The sequence below is a fragment of the Herpailurus yagouaroundi genome, unplaced genomic scaffold, assembly GCF_014898765.1.
Source record: "Herpailurus yagouaroundi ecotype Mexico unplaced genomic scaffold, PumYag 213, whole genome shotgun sequence".
Lineage (NCBI taxonomy): Eukaryota > Metazoa > Chordata > Mammalia > Carnivora > Felidae > Herpailurus > Herpailurus yagouaroundi.
In genome coordinates, this window is record NW_024412444.1 from 10620386 (window position 1) to 10646178 (window position 25793).

Sequence of the window (25793 nt, forward strand, 5' to 3'; positions counted from 1 at the left end):
TGATCTCACCATTCGTGAGTTTGAGCCCCCGTCAGGCTCTGTGCTCACAGCTCAGAGCCTGGAGCCTGCTTTGAATTCTGTGTCTTCCTCGCTCTCTCTCTCTCTCTCTCTCTCTCTCTCTGCCCCTCCCTGACTGACACTCTGTCTCTCAAAAATGAATAAGCTTCAAAACAATTAAAAAAAAAAGAAAAGAAATGCAAACTAAAGAAGCTACATAGTTGGAATTCATTTCGGCACAGAAAAAAGGCAGGAAAGAAATACCTCGGACTTTGAAGGAAAGAATGGGCTTAGCAGTTGGGAAGCAGGGTTTTCAATTTTTATGTTCTACATTCTTCTTTCGCTTAGAATGTATGTAATGATCAGGTCACTTAATACATAAATATGGACTTAAGATATGCACAAATACCTAGTCCATCTGATTCCAACAGCTTGAGAAATCATTTACTCTGCTACTTACCCAAGGCTGGGCTTGGGTTGGCCCACCTTGGCTAATAACCATGGTTGGTCAGGAGGCTGAACCCCACCCAGCCTCTGTGAACTCTCTCACAGCTGTGCTAACTGTAAGGACACATTCCCCCAGACTCCTCACAAGGGTGCTTAAGGCTTGCTCTGCAGTGAATGCTTTACTCAGAACATGGGTGTTAATAGAGGTTTCCGCTTAGCTCACGGATGCATGCTTTCGACATACCTAACCCCGCAAGCAAGCCCACCACAAAGATCTGTTTGTGGCTGTAAGTTTGCCTCACTCCAGCCCTCTATCCTTTCAGTGAATGGGTCTCAGTGAGTAAGATCTGCAAGTGCCAACCGGCTGGTAACTGCAATCTGGCCAACGTCCAAAAGATAAAATTAAAAAACAAAACAAAACAAAAACACTCTCAATCCTTTTAGAAACTAGAAGATGAAGTGTTCTCTATACTTTGGTTCACTAGGCAAAAATGAAGCAATGTGGCCACACAAGAGAGAAAGAAACTGCCCCTGCCCTCGGTCTCACCACAGGACAAAGATAAAATCTTAAGGCTCTACCCATGTGGCCTGATGTGTGGCTCTGTTGCCCAAAATGACACTTGGCCCTCCTACTGATAAAAAGAGAAAAAACAGACACAGAATTCTTGTACAATCCACCAATTCCACTTTTAGGTATATACCCAAAAACTGAAAGCAGGGATTCAGATACCTGCACACGCACGTTCATAGTCGCATTATTCACAGTAGCTAAAGGTGGAAGCAATTCACATGTCCGTTGTCGGAAGCGTGGATAAAGCATGTGGTGTATACGTGGGGTATATACATTCAGCTTTAAAAATGAATGAAATTCTAACACATGCCATAACATGGGTGAACACTGAAAACATTTTACTAGGTGAAGTAAGCCAGACACAAAAGTACAAATATTTTATGATTCCACTTACATGAGGTACCCAGAGTCGGCAAATTCATAGAGACAGAAGGGAGAATGGAGGTTTCCAGGAGCTGGGGGAGGGGGAAATGGGGAGCTGTAGTTTAATGGGTATAGAGTTTCAGTCTGGAAAGATGAAAACATTCTGGAAATGGATGGTAGAGACAGTTGTACAAAACGGTGAATGTACTTAATGTCACTAAATGGTACATTTTAAAACAGTTAACATAGGGAATGTTATCTTATGTATATTTTACCACAACAAAAAAAATGCAAAAAATATATACCTATGAGTACATACATGTATGTATGTACATATATATATTTTTTAAGGTGTGTTTTCTCCACAAGGACAGAAAATATTAAAAAAGGCAGATCAGGGTGCCTGGATGGCTCAGTTGGTTAAGCATCCGACTTTGGCTCAGGTCATAATCTCGCAGCTCACGAGTTCAAGCTCTGTGGTGACAGGTCAGAGCCTGGAGCCTGCTTCAGATTCTGTGTCTCCCTCTTTCTCTGCCCCTCCCCTACTCGTGTGCGCGCGCTCTCTCGCTCTCTCTCTCTCTCTCTCTCTCTCTCTCTCTCTGAGAAATAAATAAACCTTAAAAAATAAATAAATAAAAAATAAAATAAAATTTTTAAAAGGCAGATCCGGGGCACCTGGCTGGTCAGCAGGTGGAACATGCAACTCTTGATCTCAGGGTTGTGAATTGGAGCTCCCTGTTGGATGATTACTTAAAAATAAAATCTTAAGGGGTGCTTGGGTGGCTCAGTCGGTTGAGCACCCGACTTCGACTCAGGTCATGATCTCACAGTCTGTGAGTTCGAGCCCCGCGTCAGGCTCTGTGCTGATAGCTCAGAGCCTGGAGCCTGCTTCGGATTCTGTGTCTCCCTCTCTCTCTGCCCCTCCCCTGCTCATGCTCTGTCTCTCTCTCTCTCTCTCTCTCTCTGTCAAAAACAAATAAACATTAAAAAGAAATTTTTTTTGAATAATAAAATCTTTAAAAAAAAAAAAAAGCAGATGAAGGAAATGGCAATGACTAGCTACATTCCTGAACTGTAGCAAATAGTCATTTTCTAGAAAACAGCATCGTGAAAGGAAACCGTTTCACATTAACAATGGGGAAACTGGACAGCCAGTGATAAGGTGACCTCAAACAAGCATTTTATGCCTTGATTAAATTCAATCCATTTGACCAATTTTGTTAACAAGAGATTTACTTTGCTGTTTGAAGCTTTTTTGCTATTAAAGAAGCATAACCTTGAAAATCAGAGATTCCTTATTCTAGCCACCGCTCTTCATTATGCTTTAGGGAAAACACTTTTAAAACAAGAATGGACAGGGGCTTATGGGTGGCTCAGTTGGTTGAGCGTCCAACTTCGGCTCAGGTCATGATCTCATGGTTCGTGGGTTCAAACCCCACATCAGGCTCTGTGCTGATGGCTCAGAGCCTGCAGCCTGCTTCAGATTCTGTCTCCGGCTCTCTCTGCCCCTCCCCCACTTGTGCTCTGTCTCTAAAATACATAAACAGTAAAAAAACAAAACAAAAAACAAGCACAGACAAGCCAACCTTTAAGTGAATGCACATCCGGGAAGGGCTTCAAACAAAGTGCCCAGTCCCGATACACACAAATGATTGCACAGTGCCACCTCGATGTCAAAAGGAACCTCAAAAGGCAAGTTGGTTTGTTCCAGAACTATCAGGGTCTCTCTGGTGTTCTAAATCATGCTAAACAAACAGATGAGAACCTGACCACTAAGATTGAGAACTGCACACAGGACCATTGACCTGGCCCTTGGTCACCTTAAGACTAAGCTGACACCAAGTAGGGAAATGCTATTTTCAAAGGGAATGAGTGTATGGAACATTTTGTTACAAGACAAGTGCTTTGCACTCTTCAGGAAGTCAATGTTATACATAAAAAAAATTTTTTTACGGGAAGCTATTCTAGATTTAAAAAGTCTATAGGCACCTGGGTGGCTCAGTCGGTTAAGAGCCCGACACCTGATTTCAGCTCAGGTCACAATCTCATGGTTGTGAGATCAGGCCCTGCACTCAGTGCAGAGCCTGCTTGGAATTCTCTCTCTCCCTTTTTCTCTCTCTTTCCCTCTGTCCCTCCCATGCTCATGCTCTCCTCTCTCTCTCTCTCAAAATAAAAAAACAAAAAACACATTTCTTTAAAAAGAGTCTAAAGAAACAACAAAATTAGTAAGTCAATCTTTTTTTTTTTAAGTTTATTATTACTTTCTTTGGAGAGACAGCACACACGTGCAGGGAGGGGACAGACAGAGAGAGGGACTGAGAATCGCAAGCAGGCTCTGTGCTGTCAGTACAAAGCCCAACGTGGGGCTCAATCTCATGAAATCTGAGATCATGACCCTAACTGACTAAACCACCGAAGTGCCCCTGTAGTGAATCTTAATCAGATCTTGGTTTATAAAACAGCAAAACTATGATAGACAATTTTAGGACAATAGGGAAATTTTCACATAAACTGGATATTAGTTGATATGAAATTGTTAATTTTCTTACTGTGATAATGAAGACTGGTTATACAAGAGGATGCCCTATTTTTAGGAGAGGCTTGTGAGTGAACTGTCACAATGCCTACAGTGCATTTTCAAGAATTCGACAACCCCCCCCCCCCCCCCCCCCACACAAAGGACTCAAGAAAACTATTGTTAGAATGGTTAGAACTGCAGATTCTAGGAGACGATATACAAGATATCTTGTGCCTCTAAATGTGATCCCAACTGTAATTACGAAAATTAAGAAATATAATGCACTCCTTCCTTTCCCCATAACAAAGGGAGTAAGTTGTAGCTCACGGGGCTAATCTTTACCAGAAACCACCCTGGGCTGAAACACAACAGTTCTTAAAAAGCTGGTGTGCTTGAAGTCAGATGGCAGCCAGAACACCAAATGCCTCAATATGCCTTTACCCCACCATAACATTCTGAGCAGAACACTGTCCTGCAGCCCGCAGTGGCCTCAGTGATCATAAACAGGATGTCTCAGCAAGGAAGTGTCTGTCAGGGGGTCACAAGAGCTCCCTCCCCATGTGGAAATCTGAAGCAGCATGAGCATGACCAAAGGAGAAATGAATCAGCAGCCTGATGACACAGGCACCTGCACCCCCTATCCCCAGGGGATCAGGCCTCTCTGATTTCTCATATGAAAAATGGGAAAACAGTCCTGTCTTCATCCCACGATTACTGCACTAAAATCACAATGCAATAAACTCATTCTCCATCACATTACAGCAGCAGCATTTCTTAAAGCCTAGATTCACAAAGCAGAAAAGTTGCTCGTGAACAAATGGACCTTGAGGTAAAGAAAGCATCTGACAAAGGAGGCCTGGGAGGTCTTCAAGGATCAAGCCTATACATTCTTGATTCTAAGAACCTTCTTCCTGAAGCCACATAATCATGTCTAAGACCAGAGGACAAGTCTCAAACCCAGCAAGACCAGTGCTTACCTCGGCCATAGGCCCTGGCTTTCTTCGGGTTGAGTTTGGGCTTCAGAGGAGCCCCCGGCTTGAGCTTGGCTTTGGGGAACTGGGACAGGTAAGTCATCACCGAGTGCTCATCCACATCGGGGTGAATAATTTCTTCAGGAGTGATGACCTAGAATAACAGCATGGTAGGTGAACACCCAGAGTACATCACTTATAACCACTAAAGTTTTTGCAAATGTCTCAAGTCAAACACTATAGACATTAAGAAATTGAGTCAGCCTCTAAATTAAGTGAAATTATATCAAATTACATGCCAATGTCAGTGTTTTTAACCTTTTAGAGGTGTCATTATTCGTTTCGGAAGCTGAGGACCCCCTCCAGACAATTTTTTTAACGTTTATTTATTTTGAGAGAGAGAGAGAATGCGTGCACACGTGCACGAGCAGGGAAGGGGCAGAGAGAGAGGGAGAGAGAGAGAATCCCAAGCAGGCTCCGCGCTGTCAGTGCAAAGCCCAATGTGGAACCCATGGCTCATGAGATTATGACCTGAGCTGAAATCAAAGAGTCAGACACTTAACCAACTGAGCCACCCAGGAGCCCCTCCTCCAGGCAATTCTATATGTAATTTCCAGAGGTGCACACCCACCCTCCAAAAAAGGCCTGCTCACCCCCTACCCTGGGGAAACTTTCCACAAGGGGTAAGCTATGTCAAGTGAGGAGGAAGAAGAAACAAGTATACACAGGATTTGCACATATTACCAAAAAGCACATAAACTGGCCTTTCCCTTTGCTCATCTACCCATTGCCTGCATCTCTATTAACTCTGCTACCAATAAAAAATAGTAATAAAAAAAAAAAGAGAGAACACAGCAACATATTAGATCTGTGGTCTTGTTACATGCTGAAGCCCTAACCACCCGGGTAATGGTATTAGGAGGTGGGGCCCAAGGGAAGTAAGTGGGTTTAGATGAGGTCATGAGGATAGGGCCCCCAGGATGGGATTAATGCTCTTATTAAGAGAAGGAAAGACCAGACCTCTCTTTCTTTCCCATGTGAGGGCACAGCAAGACGCCAGTTGTCTGCAAGTCACAAAGAGGGCCCCCACCAAGAACTGACTCTGCTGGCACCTTGCTCTTGGACTTCTAACCTCCAGATATGGGAAATAAACTTCCATTGTTTATACCATCTAATCTATGGTATTTTGTTAGAGCGGCCTGAGCTGATGACAATGGGTTTTAATACATTAAGAGTCATTAAAAAAAATAGGGAGGAAGTTAATTTCTCCTGACATGTAGCCTAGGAGCAACATTACACCCATGCTCGGCAGGTAGCCTCCTTGAAGGCATCACAGCCTCAGGCCTACTACCTGACCTAGTCCTAAACAGTACAAAAAATCTCTCTGCCCCCCATAAGGGTGCTGAGGAGGTAAGGTAAGGCAGTACTCCTCAGACCAACAGAAGGCTCTGTCTCATGAACTGGGTTAACTAAATGCAGATGAATAACATATATACCCAGCTTCCCTCACCCCAAAGTCACACACACACACACACACACACACACACACACACACACACACACCAGAAAACATACTGATCATTATCCTCCAGCAACAGAACAGCTACTTGGGTTTGAACAATTGCCTTCACTCATTCCATAAAATGTAGGATGTGCATTGATTTGACATTTCTTCCAGGCAGCTCCCTCAACAACTATACAGTGCCAACATCACACGTACGTCAAAAGGAGATGGTTTTAGGTTAGAGGAGATAAAAAAGATACCACACTACTTACTGAGGGTGGGAGAGCCAAGAAATGGGCCATGAAGCAGAGACATGATGTCAAAACCAAAGAAATACAGGCAAAATTTTCTATCTCCCAAGGGATCCTATTACAAAATACACTGAACTCGGCTCTGATTACTTAGTCCATAATGTAACCAGTGGTGAGGTCATCCATCCACGGCACTGGCCACCTACAAGTTCTCTTGACCAGGGCTTCAAATATGGGAGTCTTGGTATTTAAATGTCAGAGGGAGTTTTTTAGCCTCCTTGAAAAACCTTAGAAGACAAGACCTCAACTACGTAATGTGGCTGCTGTCAATGATATCCAAGATTTATTCAATTTCCAAGTTCTCTTGTCATATTCCTGTGATAGGATTAGGAGCAATACAAATTCTTCCACAATTTCCAATAATGGTAAGTCATCCTGGTTTAAATTTTAAAAAAAAACTTCTAAGTCCTGTGACTGTCCCTAAGATACTGGATCTTTAAAAAAACTTCTAAAATATGTAAAAAGTGGTCAAATATTGGCTATTTCTTACAGTTCAACCTAATCATTAAAGTCCACATTTGCAGTCTTGTATCTCAAGACAGTCTTTGAGATCTTTGGAGCAGAAACACTAGAAAAGTTGCCACATGTGACAGAGCACTGTGAAGATTTTTGAATGATCTACAAGCACCTCAATCAATGAGAACCTGTTATTATGGGTAAACTGAGGAAGAGGGGAGAGTGTCATAGGCAATACTCTCTGAGGGCTGAGGCTGAGGATGTCAGACTGCCTGCCACACCGAAAGAGGCATCCACAGAGTCTCAGAACAAGCTGGAGGATGGAAATAGCCCCATGGGACATGGTGTTGCTTGTACATATACCTGTGGGACACCCAGCCAGTCATCTGCTTGCTGCATAGCTTCCCGTGCATTGTCCACAGGCTTTCGTGGATCCCAGGATTCCCAGTCTGGACACAGACCTGTTAATATGACACAAAAGATTCTGTTAATATTAACTCACTGAAAAGATTAAAGGAAGCCATGTGCTTAAATTAAACCCCTTTGGTATCTTAATTCAGAGAACAATTTCTTCCTAAAATCACAGTGAACTGTATATTTTAAGGGCAAAAAGTATCCACTCCTCCAGAGTAGAAATTATTCTGAGTCTAAACTGAGAATTCTCCTTCAGGCCGTTATTTTCTTGCATTAACACAGGATTATTCATTCCTTGAAGGTGTGGTATAAATAAATAAACAAAGCCTATAAAACTATTTGAGCCTGGTGCCTTTTTACAGGGGATTTTCCCCCCCTACCACATTTGCACTTCTGTAGTCCAGTCACCAAACGTGTAGGGTTCATGCCAGCTGGATGTTCTACAATTTAACTCAAAATTGATACAATCTATGTAGAAATCGTGTAAAATCCCACAGGTTAAGGGCTCAGTCCCATAAGACTGTCCCCTTCCCCCACTTCACCAAATGCAAGTCCAGGCTGTCACTTGGACTTCTAACAGACCATTCTATAAATTGCAGGTTCTCACAACGCCTCCTCAGATTCAAGCATTAACCAGAGTGAATCACAGAACTCAAGAATACCATTTAATTGCTAGATTATTGATTTCTTAGAAAAGGCTACAACTCAGAGTGCCTGGGTGGTTCAGCTGGTTAAGTGTCTGAACCTTGATTTCAGCTCAGGTCATGATCTCACAGGTTCAAGAGATCAAGCCCTGCATCAAGCTCTGCACTGACAGCATGAAGCCTGCTTGAGATTCTCTCTCTTCTGTCTCTGCCCCTCCCCTGCTCACACATGTGCACACGCTCCCTCTCAAAATAAATAAATAAACTTAAAAAACATTTTTTTTTAAATAAAAGGCTATAACTTGGGATCCCTGGGTGACTCAGTCAGTTGAGCATCTGACTTTGTATCAGGTCATAATCTCACGGTTTGTGGGTTCGAGTCCCACATCGGGCTTGCTGCTGTCAGCCTGTCAGCACAGAGCCTGCTTTGGATCCTCTGTCCCTCTCTCTTTCTGCCCCTTCCCCACTCTCACTCAAAAAATTAAAAAAAAAATTTTCTAATTAAAAAAAAAGTTACAACTCAAGAACAACCAGGTGAAAGAGATGCATATGGCAAGGTATGGGAGAAGGCGTGTGGGGCTTCCATGCCCTTTCCAGGTGCACCACCCTCCCAGCACCTCCTTGTGTTTACCAACCTGAAAGCTCCCTCAAATGTATAGTTCAAGGAATTTTGTGGAGACCTCAACATGTTGTCATGATTGATTAAATAACTGGCCACTAGTGATTAACTCAACTTCCATCTCCTCTCCTCTAACCTTGGCGGTTAGGAGACAGGGCTAACAGTTGGGACCCTCTAATCACCTGCCCCCATCCTTAGCAGCTGTCTAAAAGTCATCTCATTAACATAAACTCAGGTGTGGTTGAAAGGAACCATTGTCCTGGCTCTTATCACTTAAATTCCAAGGGTTTTTGGAGCTCTGTGCCAGGAAAGGGACAAAGACTAAAATATATGTTTCTTTTATAAGTCAGAATATCACAATCCTATTCCTAGATACATCTAAAAAGACTGCACTAGCAACTGTATTCTGTATAATTCAAAAATCCACTTGCCCAAAAGCCCAAACCTAGAATCATCTTAAAAGCCTCTGTAAACAGGAGAAGTATAGGACTGAAGTAAACATCTACAGGTTTAAACTGGTAAAGAGGTATCCTGAAATGTGTCTTTAGGTGGAAGCAAGGAAGAGGGTGCTGGGAAATTAACTAATGCTGAGCTTTGAGTCAGTTTGGGACATCACCAGCTTATAGGCTTTCAAGACAGAATGAGGCCTGGAGTTAGCCTGCCCTCCCTGTCCAACATAGGCTAGCCAGCTCTGCTTGGAGTGTCGGGAACCATTAGCTTACTAAAAACTAATGTGACCAGCATATACAGAGTATTCGTAAATGGAAAATATGATTATTAAAGTAAATTTTTTATTAGAAACAATCTTGAGGGTGCATATAAACACAGGCTCTGGTTTTTCTACGGAGTGTGTACCAGCAAACTCTACCCATCAATCTAAACCCTCCAGTGAGGATAATTACTACCTTGGTGTGCACTCAACCACTCAGAAAAGGGGGGAAAGCCTCCAACTGGATCCTGACCAAGCACTATTCCATAGCAACGCAGAAAAAAAAGGGTGGAGAAAGCCATGTATAGTCACCCAGTGGTTGATAAAAATGGGTACTTTCCACACAATGGAAGTTTTTAGATTTTCATGCCAAGTCAACTAACAGGGCCACGTGTTTCTGCTGAAGTCAATGGGAAACCAGGCACCAACTGTGGGAAGAGGCAGGACTTTGGAGTCTGGAAGTTAAACCTGCTCCAAGAACTACAGGATTCATTGGGGATTTGGGTAAATAACTGAGTTCAATGCTCAAAAAGTCAATGGATACACCTAGAAGGTAAACAGAGCCAGTTTTAGCTCCCTTTGCTCTTACAGGGGGCTAAAACTAGGAGAAGACACCAATCACAGCAAACCCAGCTTTCCCATGAGACAACCAAGGAGATTTGGGCCCACAAATGTCCATCTTGAAGAGCTGGCTCAGGTAGCCATGGACACTTACCTGGGGCACAGCTGTCTACCAAGGCTCCCAGAGCCTTGCCATCTTGCCAGTTCTGGTTAAAGTTGGTGATGGGCAAGTAGGGGATCTTGTTCTGAATCCATCCCAGCAGCCTCTGCTTCGGCGTCTGCTTCTTGGCATCATCATCCCCTTCGTCCTCCCACACGGGCATAGAGATGGAGTAGTGGAGGATCAGTGTCCACACCAGGCCCAGGATGAGCTTCAGGTTCCCATCCACAATGGCTTTGCTATCTGGGGAGAGAGGCACAAGCGTGGGTTGGCACCTTCCTCTGGGTTGTGAATGAAATCAGAGAACCACACAGAACTATTTCAGCATGAAAGGGCTGTAATGTTAAAATTTGCTTCAAAATACTTGAGGATGGGAACAGATGAAACTAGATTCCAAAATGTTTACCAGTGTCGTGAAATCATGGGTACATGAGAATGTATTATACTTTTATCTCTACTTTTGCATACGTTGGAAATGTTCTGTAATAAAAAGAGCTTTTAAATTTTAAAGGACTCATTTCAGAAATACAGACAATAAAAAGAGGTGGCTGAATTCCAGGGACAACCATCTGTTTAACTTGATAGTATGTGATCTACCAAATTATATGTGTGTTTGTATATATATACATATACATATATGTGTGTGTGTGTGTGTGTGTGTGTGTGTGTGTGTGTTTGCTTCCCTGAATTTATATTCTACTATACTTTTCTTTTCACTAGTCATTATGTCCTAGAGGTGTAAGAGGCCAGTTTCCCTTCAGATCTCACCCTCCCTGGGTGTTATCAATCATTTTCATCTCTGCTCTTCTCTCCAGTTAGTCATTCATAAGATAAAGTCATTAATAGTTAAGCTAATCCAGCTGGGCAAAGTCTCTGTTGCCAGAAGGATAAGTGACTGGCCCAAGGTCCTGGCTCCTCTCTAGTGCTCCCTGAGCTTAACACAACAAGCCATACACCAGCCCTTCTAGGAATCTTCCAGGAAATCTCCCTGCTGCTGGTTTCTACCTTCTACTCCCTTGGCTTCTCTATGGCCCTCTGTCCTCTGTCCTCTTTCCAACCTCTACCTACATCCACCAAAATCCAAACATTACCAATAAAATCTCTCTATCTCTCTCCCTGTCTCCCCCTGCACACACTTCCCCTCCTATCCATCCCCAATCTCTCTCCCCCTCTCCCTTCCCCTCCTGTCTATACCCCCATCTCTCTCCTCCTCACCCACATCCTTCCCCTCCTATTACCCACCCACCCACTCCCCCCTCTCAATTTCCTCCACCCTTTCCCCACCAAACAACCCCTGTTAAACGTCCCTATTCTACCAGGACCCCAAACTGAAAATGTCAGAGCTATCATGGACTCCTCCTTCAAATCTCAGGTTGCCATTTCAACAATGTGTCAATTCCGTTCTCTACCTACATCTCTTGGCAAATCCTTTTCTCCACCTTCCCAATAAATGTGTGGCCCCTCCTCCCTTCTCTCAGAATCCTGGACAGCCATGAAGTCCTGGACAGCCATGAAGCTGAACCATGTTCACATAACCCTACAACTATGTTTCTAGTCAGGTACCTCTGTGCTTCCAAATTCACCAATGGTCCCAACTGCCCACAATCAAACTCCTTAGACATAGAGCACCCTCAGAACCCCCAAACACAGCCTGCTTTTCACCCTTGTCACCCCTCCCACCACAGTTCACACTCCAGACTCAGAGACTCCTCATTCCTGGACTACATCCTGCTTTGGACCCCATGGACCTCTCCATGTGTTCTGCATTCCCTCTGGTGGGAAGACCCTTCACCCCCATCCTCCTGTGGGACAAGCCCTGGCTCATCATCCAAGGACCAGATCCAACAGGTGGTGGCCCTTCACTCCCACCAACATGTGTGTGACTGTGCCAGGGTCCTCTCAAGACAAAAACCATTCACTCCTGAGCCTCCAAGCCCCCATTCCAGGACTGTGAGCACCTGCCATGGAGTAATAAGCCTTCACCATCTTGCAGCTCCCTTCACCCTGTCCCACCCATTCACCCACCCACCACAAACCACCTGAATGTCAGTTAGACACATGCCAGATTGCACTTAATGAAACCCAACTACAACCACATGAGAAATATACACACATACTGAGAAGGAGTAAACCCCATGTCACTCAAAACTGAAAGGGTGGAGACTTTTTTTGTTTTTAAATTCACCTGGTTATTGTTAGTCCTCTCACAAGAAAAGATCCTCTTAAAAGGGCACACCCAAACCCACAGAAACCAAAGGTACTTTTATGGTTGTAGATTCAGTCATAATAAAACTCGATCGTGTAAAACTGTACAGGGTAAAGAGTATCATAAACTGGCTGGTAAGACAATTTATATTTGAGCAGTCCTCACTCAAAGTTAAGGTGTCCAGAGATTTTCTATGCAATGAATTGTATAAATAATAACTTTTAAACAGGACAGTCCACATAACTCACAGGGCTCAGCGACAAATGAAAATACATGACTTCTCGTCCAAAAAGGATTAAGAATTTCAAGATGGCAACAGCAGAGCATTAAACCAAGCACAGAACCCTTCTGAGAGCAGGGCCCTGTACAGCTGCACAGACTATGCGACCACGAAGCCCCCTCTGCTTCTGAGGTCCTCTGGTCAATAAAGCAATAATCTGCAGAAGACACTTGACCGTGCACAGAACTTGAACATCCGAGGAGTTCATCCCACGGACCATATGTTTCTCCAGCTGGCAGCCCTTGACCATGACGGAATTTTTTTGATAAGATGTCCTATTATAAGGTCGTCTTTGAAGCACTACTGATTACTGAGTTACTACCTACCAATCATAAGAAATTCCAGGTGAAACAATTTTCCATGCCAGAGTCCTTTATTTAAACTAAAGGGAGAAGAGCAGTCCTCAGAAGGGGGAAGCACGAGGTGGGGATGAAGTAAAGTATGTGAATGCTTATCGTTAGTCAGCATACCCGTGCTGGACCAGGCAAGGTCAGGTCTTGTACCAGGAAGGATCTGAACAGGCCAGAAAGTCTCATGCAGCCACAAGCATCAGACTACAAAGTTCAACTTTCCTGAGTTATGTGTTAAGTGCTCTTCAAATGCAAACTTACAGATTTTATCCATAAATCAAAACATGAAACCAGTTTGCTCTATTTTTACCCGGCTTACACATGTTGGTCTGAAGGAATGAGACATGAGTCTTTTTCAAAAAAGATTTCAGGGGAAATATGACCCAGTAAAAGTCTGAGCCAAATTTATGAAAAATACAATGCCCAGAACTTCTGTTTCCAATGAATTCAAGGTGGGTGTCCAAACGGGAAAGCCCCCATTAAGATCTCCTTGGGATAAATGATACTTTTGCTCTGCTATTCCAAGAAGCTGGAGAAAGAACAGTCCTAGTTCCAAAAGTGATTTTGACAGGTGAAGGTTCAAATGCTTTACCGAACTCTTGGAACAATAAAACGATGGCAACTTGCCCAAAATGACTCCCCCTTTCCCACCCACATGAAACAGAAGACTCCCAATGCCTTGAAAATGAAATGCTCCACAGCATTACAGTGTCAATGTCTGACCATCACAACAGACTACAGGATTTTCAAACGTGAGCGTGCTCTGTGATGTTTATGTCGAGTGTAAACATGAAACAGAAATGTAAAAGGAGGAAAGGTCCAGGTCAGCTGGAAGCCTCTCTGGCAGGATTCCACCTCATTGAGAGCCTCTTTCTGGAATAAAATAAGCCAGCGCCCGCCACGCCTGCTGGACCTCCTAGAATCTGCTTAGGTTGTAGTTGGCCTGGAATCTGGCCACAGGTTTCTCCTCCCCAGATCCAACCAATCACAATTCCCATGTAACTGGTCCTGGCTCTGGACAGCACTGACCCTCCAACCGCATACACACCCTCTGGAACTACTTAAAATTATCCAGCATTGCTTCTAAGTGAGGGCAGTGGCTTTTCTTCTTTTTTAATAGCTAGAAAGTTAATTTGAGCTACTGCAAATTCTAGGATGGAATGTTTTCACGTCATTTCTGTACACCGGTTCTCCAGCCCTCCCTGAGTAGCAATCAGGAATGGGCACATTTATGGGGGAGGAAACCAGCTATTTTTAGGCAATCTTTGGAAGCATCTTGGAAACATCTACTGCGTAGACAAGTTCCTCTGAGGAAGGGAGATGGTGATCTTTCCGTCTCTCATACCAGGAGGGCAGGATCCACACCACCAACTGCATGCTCACCACATTCACTGTGCCCATCTCCTCTATTACTGATTCACCAGGGTGGCATGGTGGGGGTTGGGGGGGCGGGGAGGAGAGGCCTGAGCAAGCACCGTCCCACATTTCTGCCCTCCTGAGTAAGAACAGCAGGTCATCCAGCAGCCACATTGCAGCAGCTCACTGCTGGGTCAGAAACAGCCAACAAGGTACTTCAGTGATCAAGGAGACGTAGGAGTTTCGGGAAAGCTCCTCCTAGTACGCTTGAGGAAAAGCACCCAGACCATAATCCAACTATGACTTGGTCATCTGGAGAAGAGTCTGTCACCCACTCTGCCTCCGTCCTCCCATCTCTATTACCCTCTGGGAGGCAACGTGGCACAGTGGTTTAAGTACAGTCTATGGAACCAGCCGCTCCTCTAGACAGGTCACTTTGAACCATCCATCCATCCTCTCTGGGCTTTCTGTTTCTTCATTTACCAAATGGGAATGATCCCACCTTCACAGGGCGGTTACTAAGAAGCAGGTGGGTTATAGAACACCATGAGTTGAGCATAATGCCGGGGACAGGGTAGGCACTTCATAATACCTTCCTTCCTCTCCTTACTCATTCACCTCATATCTGAATACCTGCTCTGTGCCCAACACACTTCCCTAGAACCGGAAGCCCAGAAGCTATAATCCCAGTTTTGTAAGTGAGCAGGAAACAGAAGTCAGGGTTAGCCAGGGTAATTCACAATAGTACCTTGCGAATTAAAAGGAGGATGAAATGTTCAATGTGTCACTTCCCTGAGCCATGGAATTCATTAGAAGGGACATGAGCCTCTGAGGTTCCTGTTCTCCTGTCCCAGGAGGAGGCCGACCTGCATGCTGTAGTGAACCCAGGACACATGAGGTAGGTGCAAGGGGGACACTGTGGCGCTAAGTGCTTTAGGAGACCGCTATGGCCTGAGATTCCTGTAGACAGAAACCAAGAACTACACAGGAACCCGACTGCTGATAATCGATCAGACCTTATTGAAAGAGAATATGGTATGAAAAGAGGCCCACAAGAGCCAGGGGTCTGGCCCCAACTTGACTTCCCAACTTTGCATTTCCCTAGGGTTAACCTTGATCCTTGGCCTCAGCTGGCTTGGCCTGGAACTCTCCCCCCACCTCTCTTGACCTAGATAATGCCTCTTCTATGCCCAACTCTGCAAAACTAGAATAGGTCCCCGGCTAAGTGCCCCCTCAATGCCCTGTGCCCTTCTCTCTCAGTGCAGCTACAGCCGTGCCTGCCTCCTGTGCTCAAAGCGGCAGCACCACAATGGCAGGAACAGGCTGTTTTGCTCCCCCGATCATGGACGCTTGGCTGTTGCCAGGCACGTTCGGCTCCCTGCTCTCTCCTCTCTGGTGCTCTGTGAGAGACAGGGCCGCTTCCCCGATGAGTGGATGCGAAAGTACACACACAGCCTTTCAGACAGAACTCTAATCTGCTCCAGACTGTGTCCACCTCTGAGCCCCCAGCAGGCAATACAGCATGTGGCACAGAAACATGGCTGGGGAGGTCCCTGAGGCTCTGCAGGCGTGGGCTCGACACCAGCAGGCTGGCTGTAGAGGCCTGGCCAAGTGATCCGACCCCAGCATGCCTCAGTCACTTTACCTGTAAACTGGGGATAATGTTGGAACAGGAGAATACAGCTGCTGGGAAGACTGCCTGCCATAACACATTTCCAGCATTCAGACCCCTATATGGTCAGTTGTCATTAAATGCTAATACTAGTACTATTACTCTTACCACCACTGACTTCAACATGCTTTTATCAACCTTGAGACGAAAAGAACAAAGGCAGAAGGGAAAAGTGAAAGCTTAGCAGTTAAAGGTGGTGACCTCCGCGTAGGCACTGGGGTTTCCTGTCAGCCTTGACTGCTTGGGTGAGCCAACCCAAAGAGCATCCTGTGAAGGGCTGCCCCAAGGTCACCCCACAGTGCCCAGGATGCAGGTGGCAGACGGGGCTCACTGGCATCCCAGCTTGGTTTTATGGTTCCTCCCCATCCTGCCTTCTCTTCCAGCCTGCACAAACTGTGGCTGAATTGTTGGCCTCGGTTGCCCAAACAAGAGGGTACCCTCAACTAAAAGAAGGCTAAGTTTACCACCGTCCTCAGTTTCTCAGATGTCACCGTTCCCTTCATCATTAAAGACGACCATCTCAGTCCGCCACCCAGAACCAGGGTCCATTTCTGGGGGTGCAACGGTCCTTCCATCCGTACAGCAGGTGATGGACTATGTACACAAGACTGTGCACCTGCCTAGACACCCATGGGCAGGATGAAGGGGCCAGATGCTTTCACCGCTGCTCAGGGCTTCGTACAGGGCCTCAAACCATCAAAAGGCCACACAGACTTACAGCCAGACTTGACAACTCACACTGCTGATGGCTGAAGGGTACTTGTGGTGAAGGCCACAAAAACCCTGCCTCCTCCTCTCCCAGGCATGTGGCTTCCAGCTGGACGGTCCTTCCTAGCCTCCCTTGCAGCTCAGCAGTGTGGTTGCTTCACCAACGGACAGTGAGCAGACAGAAGGGTGCCATCACTTTAGGGCCTTGGGCAGGGGGAGTGCTCCCTCCTACCGCCAGCAAGAGTCCCTGACATTACAGTCACTTAGCTTCAACCTGCGCTCGGGGAGGCCAGGCAAGGTGATAGAAAGAACCTGGGTCCCAGAATAGGGTGCCCTGCCAACCTGAAGACTGAAAAAAGCCACTGTATTTGGGTTTTTTCTGTTACAGCAGCTTACCTATAATAAGAGGATGTTCTGGGCCCTGAAGTCCTGAAGTCACATGGGCCAATTTCTAATCAGTAAGATAAAATACAGACCACGATAAAACAAGGGTGGATTGAAGCACTCTGGTCAGCTGGATTTCCAATCCTTTTTCTTACTCAGGAACTCTCAAGGATGACAAAGGAAGTGTCTGAGTTAACAATTTTTACACTTCACTTCAGGGTTCAGTTAACAAAGAGTTCATTTGGAAGGCCTTTTCATGTTAGTAATTTTTCAAGAGATGACACAATAGACCAAGGGTGGCAAATGGCATTAGCATGTGAGGTGAAAACCCTTTCAGGTGTTGAGAAAGATTCTCAGGCCCTATCTGGGGTCAACAAGAAAATAGATTACCAATGTCTGCCACGACCAGGCACAGGGAGTGGAGGCTCAATGAGGAAGAACTGTATAGATTAGTCATGCCTGCTCTGGGCACGGCATGGGAGCAGTGGCTGGGACTTCTCTGCAACAGAATTGAGCAAACATTGCCAAATCCCTGATTGGAGACTTCTACTATAGGCCCATAACACATTCCTTATGCATAACCTCAGACTTCAAATTTCCTACTTTGCCAACTATTCCTTCTGTTTTCTCTCACTTGCTGGACAATTTTTGCCCGGAATAATTGGAACAAATTATTTCATAAATACCTTATTTTTATTTTGATACAGAGTTTTTGGTGGACATTCAGATCACAGATACTATGCTGGTGTCCTGCTTCATATGTATCCCAAACACCTGATTCTCTGTTTAAGAGGCATCCTTTGTTTAAAAGAGGCATTTGCATCACTCGGTGGGCTTCCAAATGCCACTTTTCAAAAGTTTTTATCACTTCTGGGGATTACTTTATATCCAGCGACAAAGTCATACTGAACCTTAAATGAGACTGATATATTTGTGGGTCTAGAACTTAGTCTCTTCCAACTAGTATTAGTGGGAAAGCCTTAAAAAGTTAGAACAAGGATTCTAGTCTTGTTATAAAGATTACAGAAAGAAGGGAAAAAGGAAACACGCCCCAAAATGGTCAAAGCAGTGTATTCTAAACTAGGTTTTTGACCTCAAAGCCACAGGTCTCCTAAGTGAGTAGTAGGACAAGGGTCCCAGGGACCCCTGAACGTGAGCAGAAAGTGGAGGAGCCCAGAGTCCAGTCACTGGGAGGCGCTGGTAAACCCCAGTGTGAGCTCAGAAGTTCTCAGCGCGGTGATGTCTGTCCCTGGCCCATAGCTTTTAGGCACAACTGCTCTGAGAACATGTGCAGATCAAATAATAAACGCTGGCTGCAAATGGAGGTCCTTGTCACCTGTGGACTCCAGCTCAGCCTCACCTGAAACACAGCTCACGGCCCAGGCCGGTCCTGTGCACGCAAGTGCAGCCCACAGGGAAACCTTTGGGGAAAAGCATGAGGGCAGGAGGAACCAGGCCCGGAAAGACTCCTAAGCACCTCCCCCTCCTTACATCAACAGCAACCAAACTGTAACAGCAACTCCAGACTTTTCCAGATCCTTCTTCCAGACCTCTCCCCTGGGCCTGGTCCTGTGCCACATGCATCACCTCATGTAACCCTCACAGCAACCCTAGAAGGGTCGCTTTTATGCTTAATCTGATTTTACAGATGGGAAGACAGAGGCCCGCAGAGGCAATTGTCAAAAGTAACATACAGGAAGAACCCAGATTTAAACCCAGTTCTCTGCTGTCTGAGCCCAAACCTCCATACTTCTCTAAATACACATTATGCCATGACAGCTGTATAAGGTGAGTGCAACAGGACTCACATTTCACAGATGAGACAGAGTACAGGAAGGGACACACCCCTGAGGCCCACGGCCAGTTAGTGGCGAACTTGGGAGAGGAACCCAGGTGGGGTCTCTGAACCTGCCACTGTCCCAATCATTCCCACAATCCCTAAACTGTCGAGGTTTAGAAATGAAAAATGTGGGCAGAAAGTGACAGCTTACGGCCTAGGAGATGCAAGCAGAGGTCAGACTTGTATTACTTTAGTCCCTCTGTCTCAGTCATGACTTGGCCTTTACTGCATCCCAGAAACTGGGGATTCCAATGTCCCTACATCTGGGAGGTCCACCATGCATGACCTACCGCTCAGCATGGGAAATCAGAGAAGATGACAGAAAACACACCTCTGTCCCCATTTACCCCAACCTATTGGTCTGTATTTTCCCCAGAAAATAGAAATTAGGGTCACTCACATACTTGAAAGCTCCATTTGTTCTCATACCGAGCAAACACTTCTGCCTACAGAATGCCAGGCCCTGTGCTGGACAAAAATTACGCTTTTATGTAAGATAATAAGTTAAATTGGCTTTAAAACACTCCACAAGGAGATGACAACATTATTATAATGAAAACCATCCACCAACCCACTTCTTGCAACCCTGCCCCGGGGAAAGACACTGAAGAGTTTTTAAGGGACAAAAGGCAAAAAAATTTCTTTTTTGCCTTTTGTCTCTCATGCTAACCTGTTTCTTACAAAACTTTTTTTCCTTTTGTAATTAAGAGTAAAAGGTAAAAAATAATAATGCTGATGAAGAGGATAGGTATTCATCCTTCCACTGCAAACTTGTAGAAGTTGGGCCTTGTTAGAAAAAAGATCAAGGTGGTTTCCTTGGTTTGAAAGGGGAGGAATCAGTTTGCATGCACCCCCACCCCCTGCCCTTGCAGCCCACATCATGTTACAACTCCCATAAGCCTGTTATAGAAATGGCAGCCTGCCCAATGATCGTGAAGTCATAAAGTGAACAAAACTCCCAATTTAAAGTCTTGAATAGGAACCAAGCTGAGGGAAATTCCAAATAGTTTATAATAGCTGGCTCCCATCATTACCAACAGAAAAAGGATGAAGTTGGAAGAAAAGAAATTCTCAAAGGACAGACACAGGGAGGGGCACATTCCCTGCTTTACCTGTATTGACACTTTTCAGACAGTTACCCACTGTCGAATTTGTACCCCCAAATTTGAATCTTCAACCCAAAATTACACGAGGAGGCCTTTGGACACATGTGCCACCTAGCCACAACAGAGCTCTCTCAGCCCAGACCCGGGCTCCTCCTTGTGGGTAGAACTCCACGCCACCAACATCCATGGATAAAAAGCGTGGACAAGAGGGCAGGACTGAATCCACTCAGGCAAAGGGGAGCCCACCTGCTAAAAGAATTAGTAGCCAAGAAACCCAGGTGTCAGGGACACTGAGTTAGTCAGTGATGGAGCAGTTAGGGTTCAGAGAAGCCTGGCTCCCCTCTCAAACATGGCTACCATGTCACTTCAGTGGGTGACTTCCCGGGTTTCAGTCTCCTCATCTGTAAGCTGAGAGTCAGAACTGAATTCACAGTGTCAAGCTATTGTGAGATAATGTAGTAAATTGGGTAGCATTCTGCCTGAACCAATCCACCATATCAGCAGAGACCAGTATAGCTACTATTATTATTTCTGCAATATTATAAACACACACAAGTTCAAGAACTAACAGTGTCCCATTAACATCATGAAAGATTCAATGCCATTCAATTCTGGTTCAAGACTGCCTAGAGCCAAATACCCCAGAACTCAGCCTTCTAACACAGACGAGCATTCCATCTGCTAACGACCACAAGAGCCAGCCCCCATCAGGGACCCAGGATTAAGGCTGATAGAATCAAGATGTTCTTTGCTCAGTGAGCTGCCTGAATGAACTGGCAGTTTGCTAAAATCTGCAGGCCACCCCAACTCCTCCAGCAGATTCCTGAGCAGTCTGCAGGGGCCAGCCTGGGCCACTGTTGACAGAAAATTAAATGCAAGGTCAATAAATTCAATGTGAAGCACAAAGTATTCAAGAAAGTTCCCTTAAGGGATTCCTTTTTCTAATGGGGGGAGGGAGAGGCTTGGATACTAAAGTGATCTTTAGCCATGAAAGTAGTTAATTACCATAATATAATGAGGGAATAAGACTGAGAACAACATAAATGCTTCCCCGTGAATAAATAGTTAAATAAACTTTCAGAACGTTCAAGGAAGAAAGTAATAGGTGGCTAGGAAAAGAATGAGAAAGATACAGATGTTTGTTCCAATAGGGACAGGGCCATTTGCAGAAAAGTATAGAACATGCAATTCTGTTTTGGAAAAGGCATGACTCTGCATCTGAACAGAAAGATCTGGAAGCATGCAGAGTTGTTGCAAGCAAGCATGTTGTTCACTGGCTCTCTCTGGAAAGACATAGGGTGATTGCAAAAGACAAGCTTTCTTTTTGTTGTTGGGACATGCTCCTGTGTTGTTTGAATTTCTTTTCTTAGTTTGAATTACATGTGTTACTTTTATAATAAATTGTGACACACACCTCCCAAAAGAAAGAAATACAGGAATGTATACGTTAAGGAATTCTTCACTGAACACAGCGGCTTGTTGGGATCTATAGGCACTGATGTGGGAAAACTGACAAGTTTTATCAAACAGTGAAAGCAATGTGTATCATGGGTTCGCACAGGAGTAAAGGGGTGGCCAGGGAATTCTGTAATTGAGTTCATATATGCATAAAATACCTTCTGAAAAGACAAGAAACTGTTCTCCAACTGCATTTATTTCTGGGTAGAGGAACCGAGAAAGGGAGTGAGGAGGAGTGGGAGGGAGCCGGTCTTATCTTTTTATACTGCATATGATTTACACCATGTTTGATGTTACCTATCAACAAGAAACAGACGAATACATGAAGGCTTGGCAAGACTGGTCGGCTGTTCTCCTGATCTCCTCTGCTCAGTTCTCACATGGTGGGTCATCCAAATGCTTTACCAGTCCTCAGCCACACACATTCTCCTGGACAAGCAGTCTCCGTGCCTCAGGAGATGGCCTCTGCCATTTCCAAATAGATTGCCAGAGGAGGGGAAGATGTTGTCATCTGGTTGTCTTTGGGCATGCTTACCAACCCAACAACAACAACAAAAATTGAGGCACCTAGGTGGTTCTGTCAGTTGAGCGACTCTTGATTTCGGCTCAGGCCATGATCTCACAGTTCATGAGTTTGAGCCCCACATCGGGCTCTGTGCTGACAGCGTGGAGCCTGCTTGGGATTCTCTCTCTCTGCCCATCCCCCACCTCTCTCTCTCAAAATAAATAAACCTTAAAAAGCAAATCAACCATCCACCTTCCTGATCCCTTCCTACCTCCTTCCCTGGCACCTAAGAGTATCTTGTCTAAGATGCAGAGACTCTGCCATCAGTTATATGTGAAGACAGAGGGTCTGGCCCGATGAATGACCCCACCGAATTCTCATTGCTGCCTTAGGAAGTACCCCTGTTAGTCCCATTTTCCAGATTAAAGAAAATGATAAGCAGATAAACTGAGCCCAAAGCCACATAGCTCATAAGTGGTAGAGTAGGATTTGAATTCAGGCCCTCTAACTCCAGAATCTGTTGTTGACTGTTCCACCTGGAGGCCAGGATGGGGCTGCAAAGGAAAAGGTTCATCCACAGACATGGTAATATTACAAAGGCTTTCTAAACTGGCAAAAGCTGGAGAGGAAATAAATGCTAAAGGTTACGTCATCCTCCTAAAAGAGATTTATAGCTGTGCCCCTGAACTCTGTCCCCAGATAAACGGCCATGGCAGTAAAATAAACAGACCAAGCACATAGCAGGCCAGCTTCTCTGCTAAAATGGGAACAAGTTCCAACATCCCTAAGGCACTGTCCAAGTGCAAGGTAAGCAAGTGACACACGCTGAATATCCAAGGCACCACCCTAGTCATGGCTGCCAGTTACTGAAGACACACGGCCCACGGTCAAGTGTCTTCAATACCAGTACTTCATCTAAAGAGTCCTGCACTTGAGTCAGAAGCTGCTTCCTGGCTTAGCAAAACACAAGCTGTGCCTAAACTTGGCCTTGAGGAAGATTTGTTCCTCTGACCACACTCACAAACCTTGCCCTATCCTCTCACCTCTTGGACAATTTACCAGGGGTTGTGCCCTAGTCACTTTATTCCTAAACTACATGTGAAAATACATTACAGTATAATTTTTAAAAGTAGGTTGTGTAACACCTACTATCATCTTACATCTTTGAAAAGACTACATTAGACATCAGCTGGTTGTCCAAGACAAATGGCTCCTGTGGTCAAAAAAGCCAGGGATATATGGAATCGAACAATTTTAAACTGCTGTAGGACTTCTCAGAGCCTTTAATATGCAAATGTACATTGACAATCTCCAGGAGAGTGCTAGGGTGCCACACAGCACTTCCCAACTTTACTGGACAAGGGAACTTCTTTTAAAAATGTTTTTTGATGATTTTTTTAAATTTACATTTTGAGAGAGAGAGAGAGAATAAGCGAGGGAAGGGCAGAGAGACAGGGAAAGAGGATCTGAAATGGCTCTGTGCTGACAAGCTGACAGCAGGGAGCCCAATGTGGGGCGCAAACTCACAAATCATGAGACCATGACCTGAGCTAAAGTTGGATGCTCAACCAACTGAGTCACCCAGGTGTCCCTGGACTAGGAAACTTCCTAAAATATTATCTCAAAGGACTCTAATAGTCTCCAGAAGAATTTCAGGTAATTCTACCTTGAATTCCCCTTCCATGTCCTTGCAGATCTACAAACACTTCTGAATGCTTCCACAGGCTTGGAGATTACGTTTTATAAAACTGGTAGATGTGGGGTGAGGGAGACAGACAAGAGACAAAAAAGAAGGACAATACGAAATAAGTCATTAAGGCTTTCTCTAATCTACAACTGTTTCTGTAGCAGTGATTATGAATCCAGAACTTTGTTACTTGGAATCACTGGATTTTGCAGATAAAGGGTAATAAAAGTAGGTCCTCAAAACATTGTTTCTAATGATGAGGGCTACAGGGAAGTACACCCCTTGACCATGATGTTTATGAAATTCTGGTGATAACCAACTCACATTAAAACTGCACTAAGAAACATCTTATTGTTCCAGGGCAAACTGTAATTCTTAAACACAGGGAATGATTTAGAAGGATCCAGGCAAAACCAGCCTCCTCCTTTCTGGCTTTGCTTTGGAGCTACTAATGTTGAAATCTTCATCCGCAGCCAATGTGTTGCCAAGTGGGAAGAGTCAGAGACGAAACCTGGTAATTTGGACCACCGCTTAATGCAGTAGAAGGGGGGGGGGGGTCATCCTGATGGGAGCAACTGCAATATCAAATTATGTGAACGGGAAGAGGGAGGGGACTCCAGAAGCTCCACCCCATGGCCATTTAGCTCTAAACTTCCTATGCTGGGGTGGGGGGGGCCTGGGGGGGGGTTGGCAGGGAGAACTTAGTAAAAGTTAGTAAAAATTATTTATATAATAAGTGAAACATATCCAAGTAGCATTCCTAGTACTACTTAAGGATATAATACTCATAAGCATACCAATAATAGCAATGAGCCACACAGCTTGAGTGCTAATTAAATCCACTCTCTAAACTGTGTTGTGCTGTATCCGAATCTGAGATTAGTCAACTGTAATCCAAGTATCCTAAGGACAGGGAGCGGGGCTCTGTCCTCAGCATCATTGTGATTCTAGTACCTAACATCATGCTGGTCACATAGTAAAAAGAAAAAAAGCAAAAGGGGGGGTTGGGAGGTGGGGAACCACTGCCCTCTATTACCCAACTAACAACCACCCACTCATCAATACACCAATCAATCAACAATCAACCAGACAAGCTGACCAGACAACCACTATTCCAAAGACCTACCAAACAACCACCAACCTAATCAACCAACTACCAAACTCGAGCGGACTCATCCTTGACCACGCTCTCCCACCAAATCTCCCCCTTCCCTCAATCCTGCTGGTCACCTCTAAACTGATTCCCAGCCCAGCAGCCCTCAGCTAATGGCAGGTCCCTTTACTGGCCAGTCTGTCTCAGCCCACAGATCAGGAACTCTTAACTCTTCCCAAATCTTTCCACCAGCCCCAGCAGGGACATGCAAAACAATTTGAAAGTTGGGAGGGTGGGGGCAGGGGGACGGGGGAATTGGCCCCAAAACAGAAGAAAATTGAAAGAAATTGAAGCTAATAAATGTTTTATTAAATGCCAGCATTTGGCATTATATCTTCCTCACTAATTGCGATCTCTGGTTGACATCTACAGAAATTTCATTACGTTTGAGAATGAGTTACAGGTTCATTTTCTCACATCGCAAGAATTCCAAAGTATACTCTGTAATTGCTGAGAAATCAGTCAATTGTAAAATAAAGGAGTTAGTCGGGGCCAAATAATATAACAGAACACAAATATAAGCAAATAAAAGCAAATGTATTTTTTAATCAAATTCTTGTATGACAACACACGCACAAAACACACCTTTTTTTTTTTTAAGTGTGAGAGATGGGTGTGTTTTATTTTATTTGATAGAATATGCCTAAGACCACAAAACACCCCAGCAAAGTCTGAACTCCTCAGCAGTGCCCCGAGACCCCCATGGCTGGCCTCTGCCAGTGTCCCCAGCTGGCCGGCCCTCCCTATGCCCTGGCCTGTGCTCCCGCTGCCCCTTCTATTCAGAATGCCCCCCTTTCATGTCTTTCACCCTGTGGGTTTCTTAGATTCAGCCTTCAAGATTCA

The 25793-nt window shown here is 44.8% G+C and overlaps 1 protein-coding gene across 7 annotated transcripts in view; it reads right to left on the reverse strand.

Annotated features, from left to right (window-relative positions):
* Positions 1 to 25793, reverse strand: part of FLNB (filamin B) — a 142987-nt gene that overhangs the window by 75529 nt on the left and 41665 nt on the right. For all 7 annotated transcript variants that reach the window (XM_040454656.1, XM_040454658.1, XM_040454657.1 and 4 more), the window contains exons 2-4: positions 10240 to 10488; positions 7502 to 7599; positions 4874 to 5021 (exon numbers count right to left, since the gene is read on the reverse strand). In XM_040454656.1, coding sequence (XP_040310590.1) covers positions 4874 to 5021; positions 7502 to 7599; positions 10240 to 10488 — 495 coding nt within the window. The remainder of the gene's footprint in view (positions 1 to 4873; positions 5022 to 7501; positions 7600 to 10239; positions 10489 to 25793) is intronic.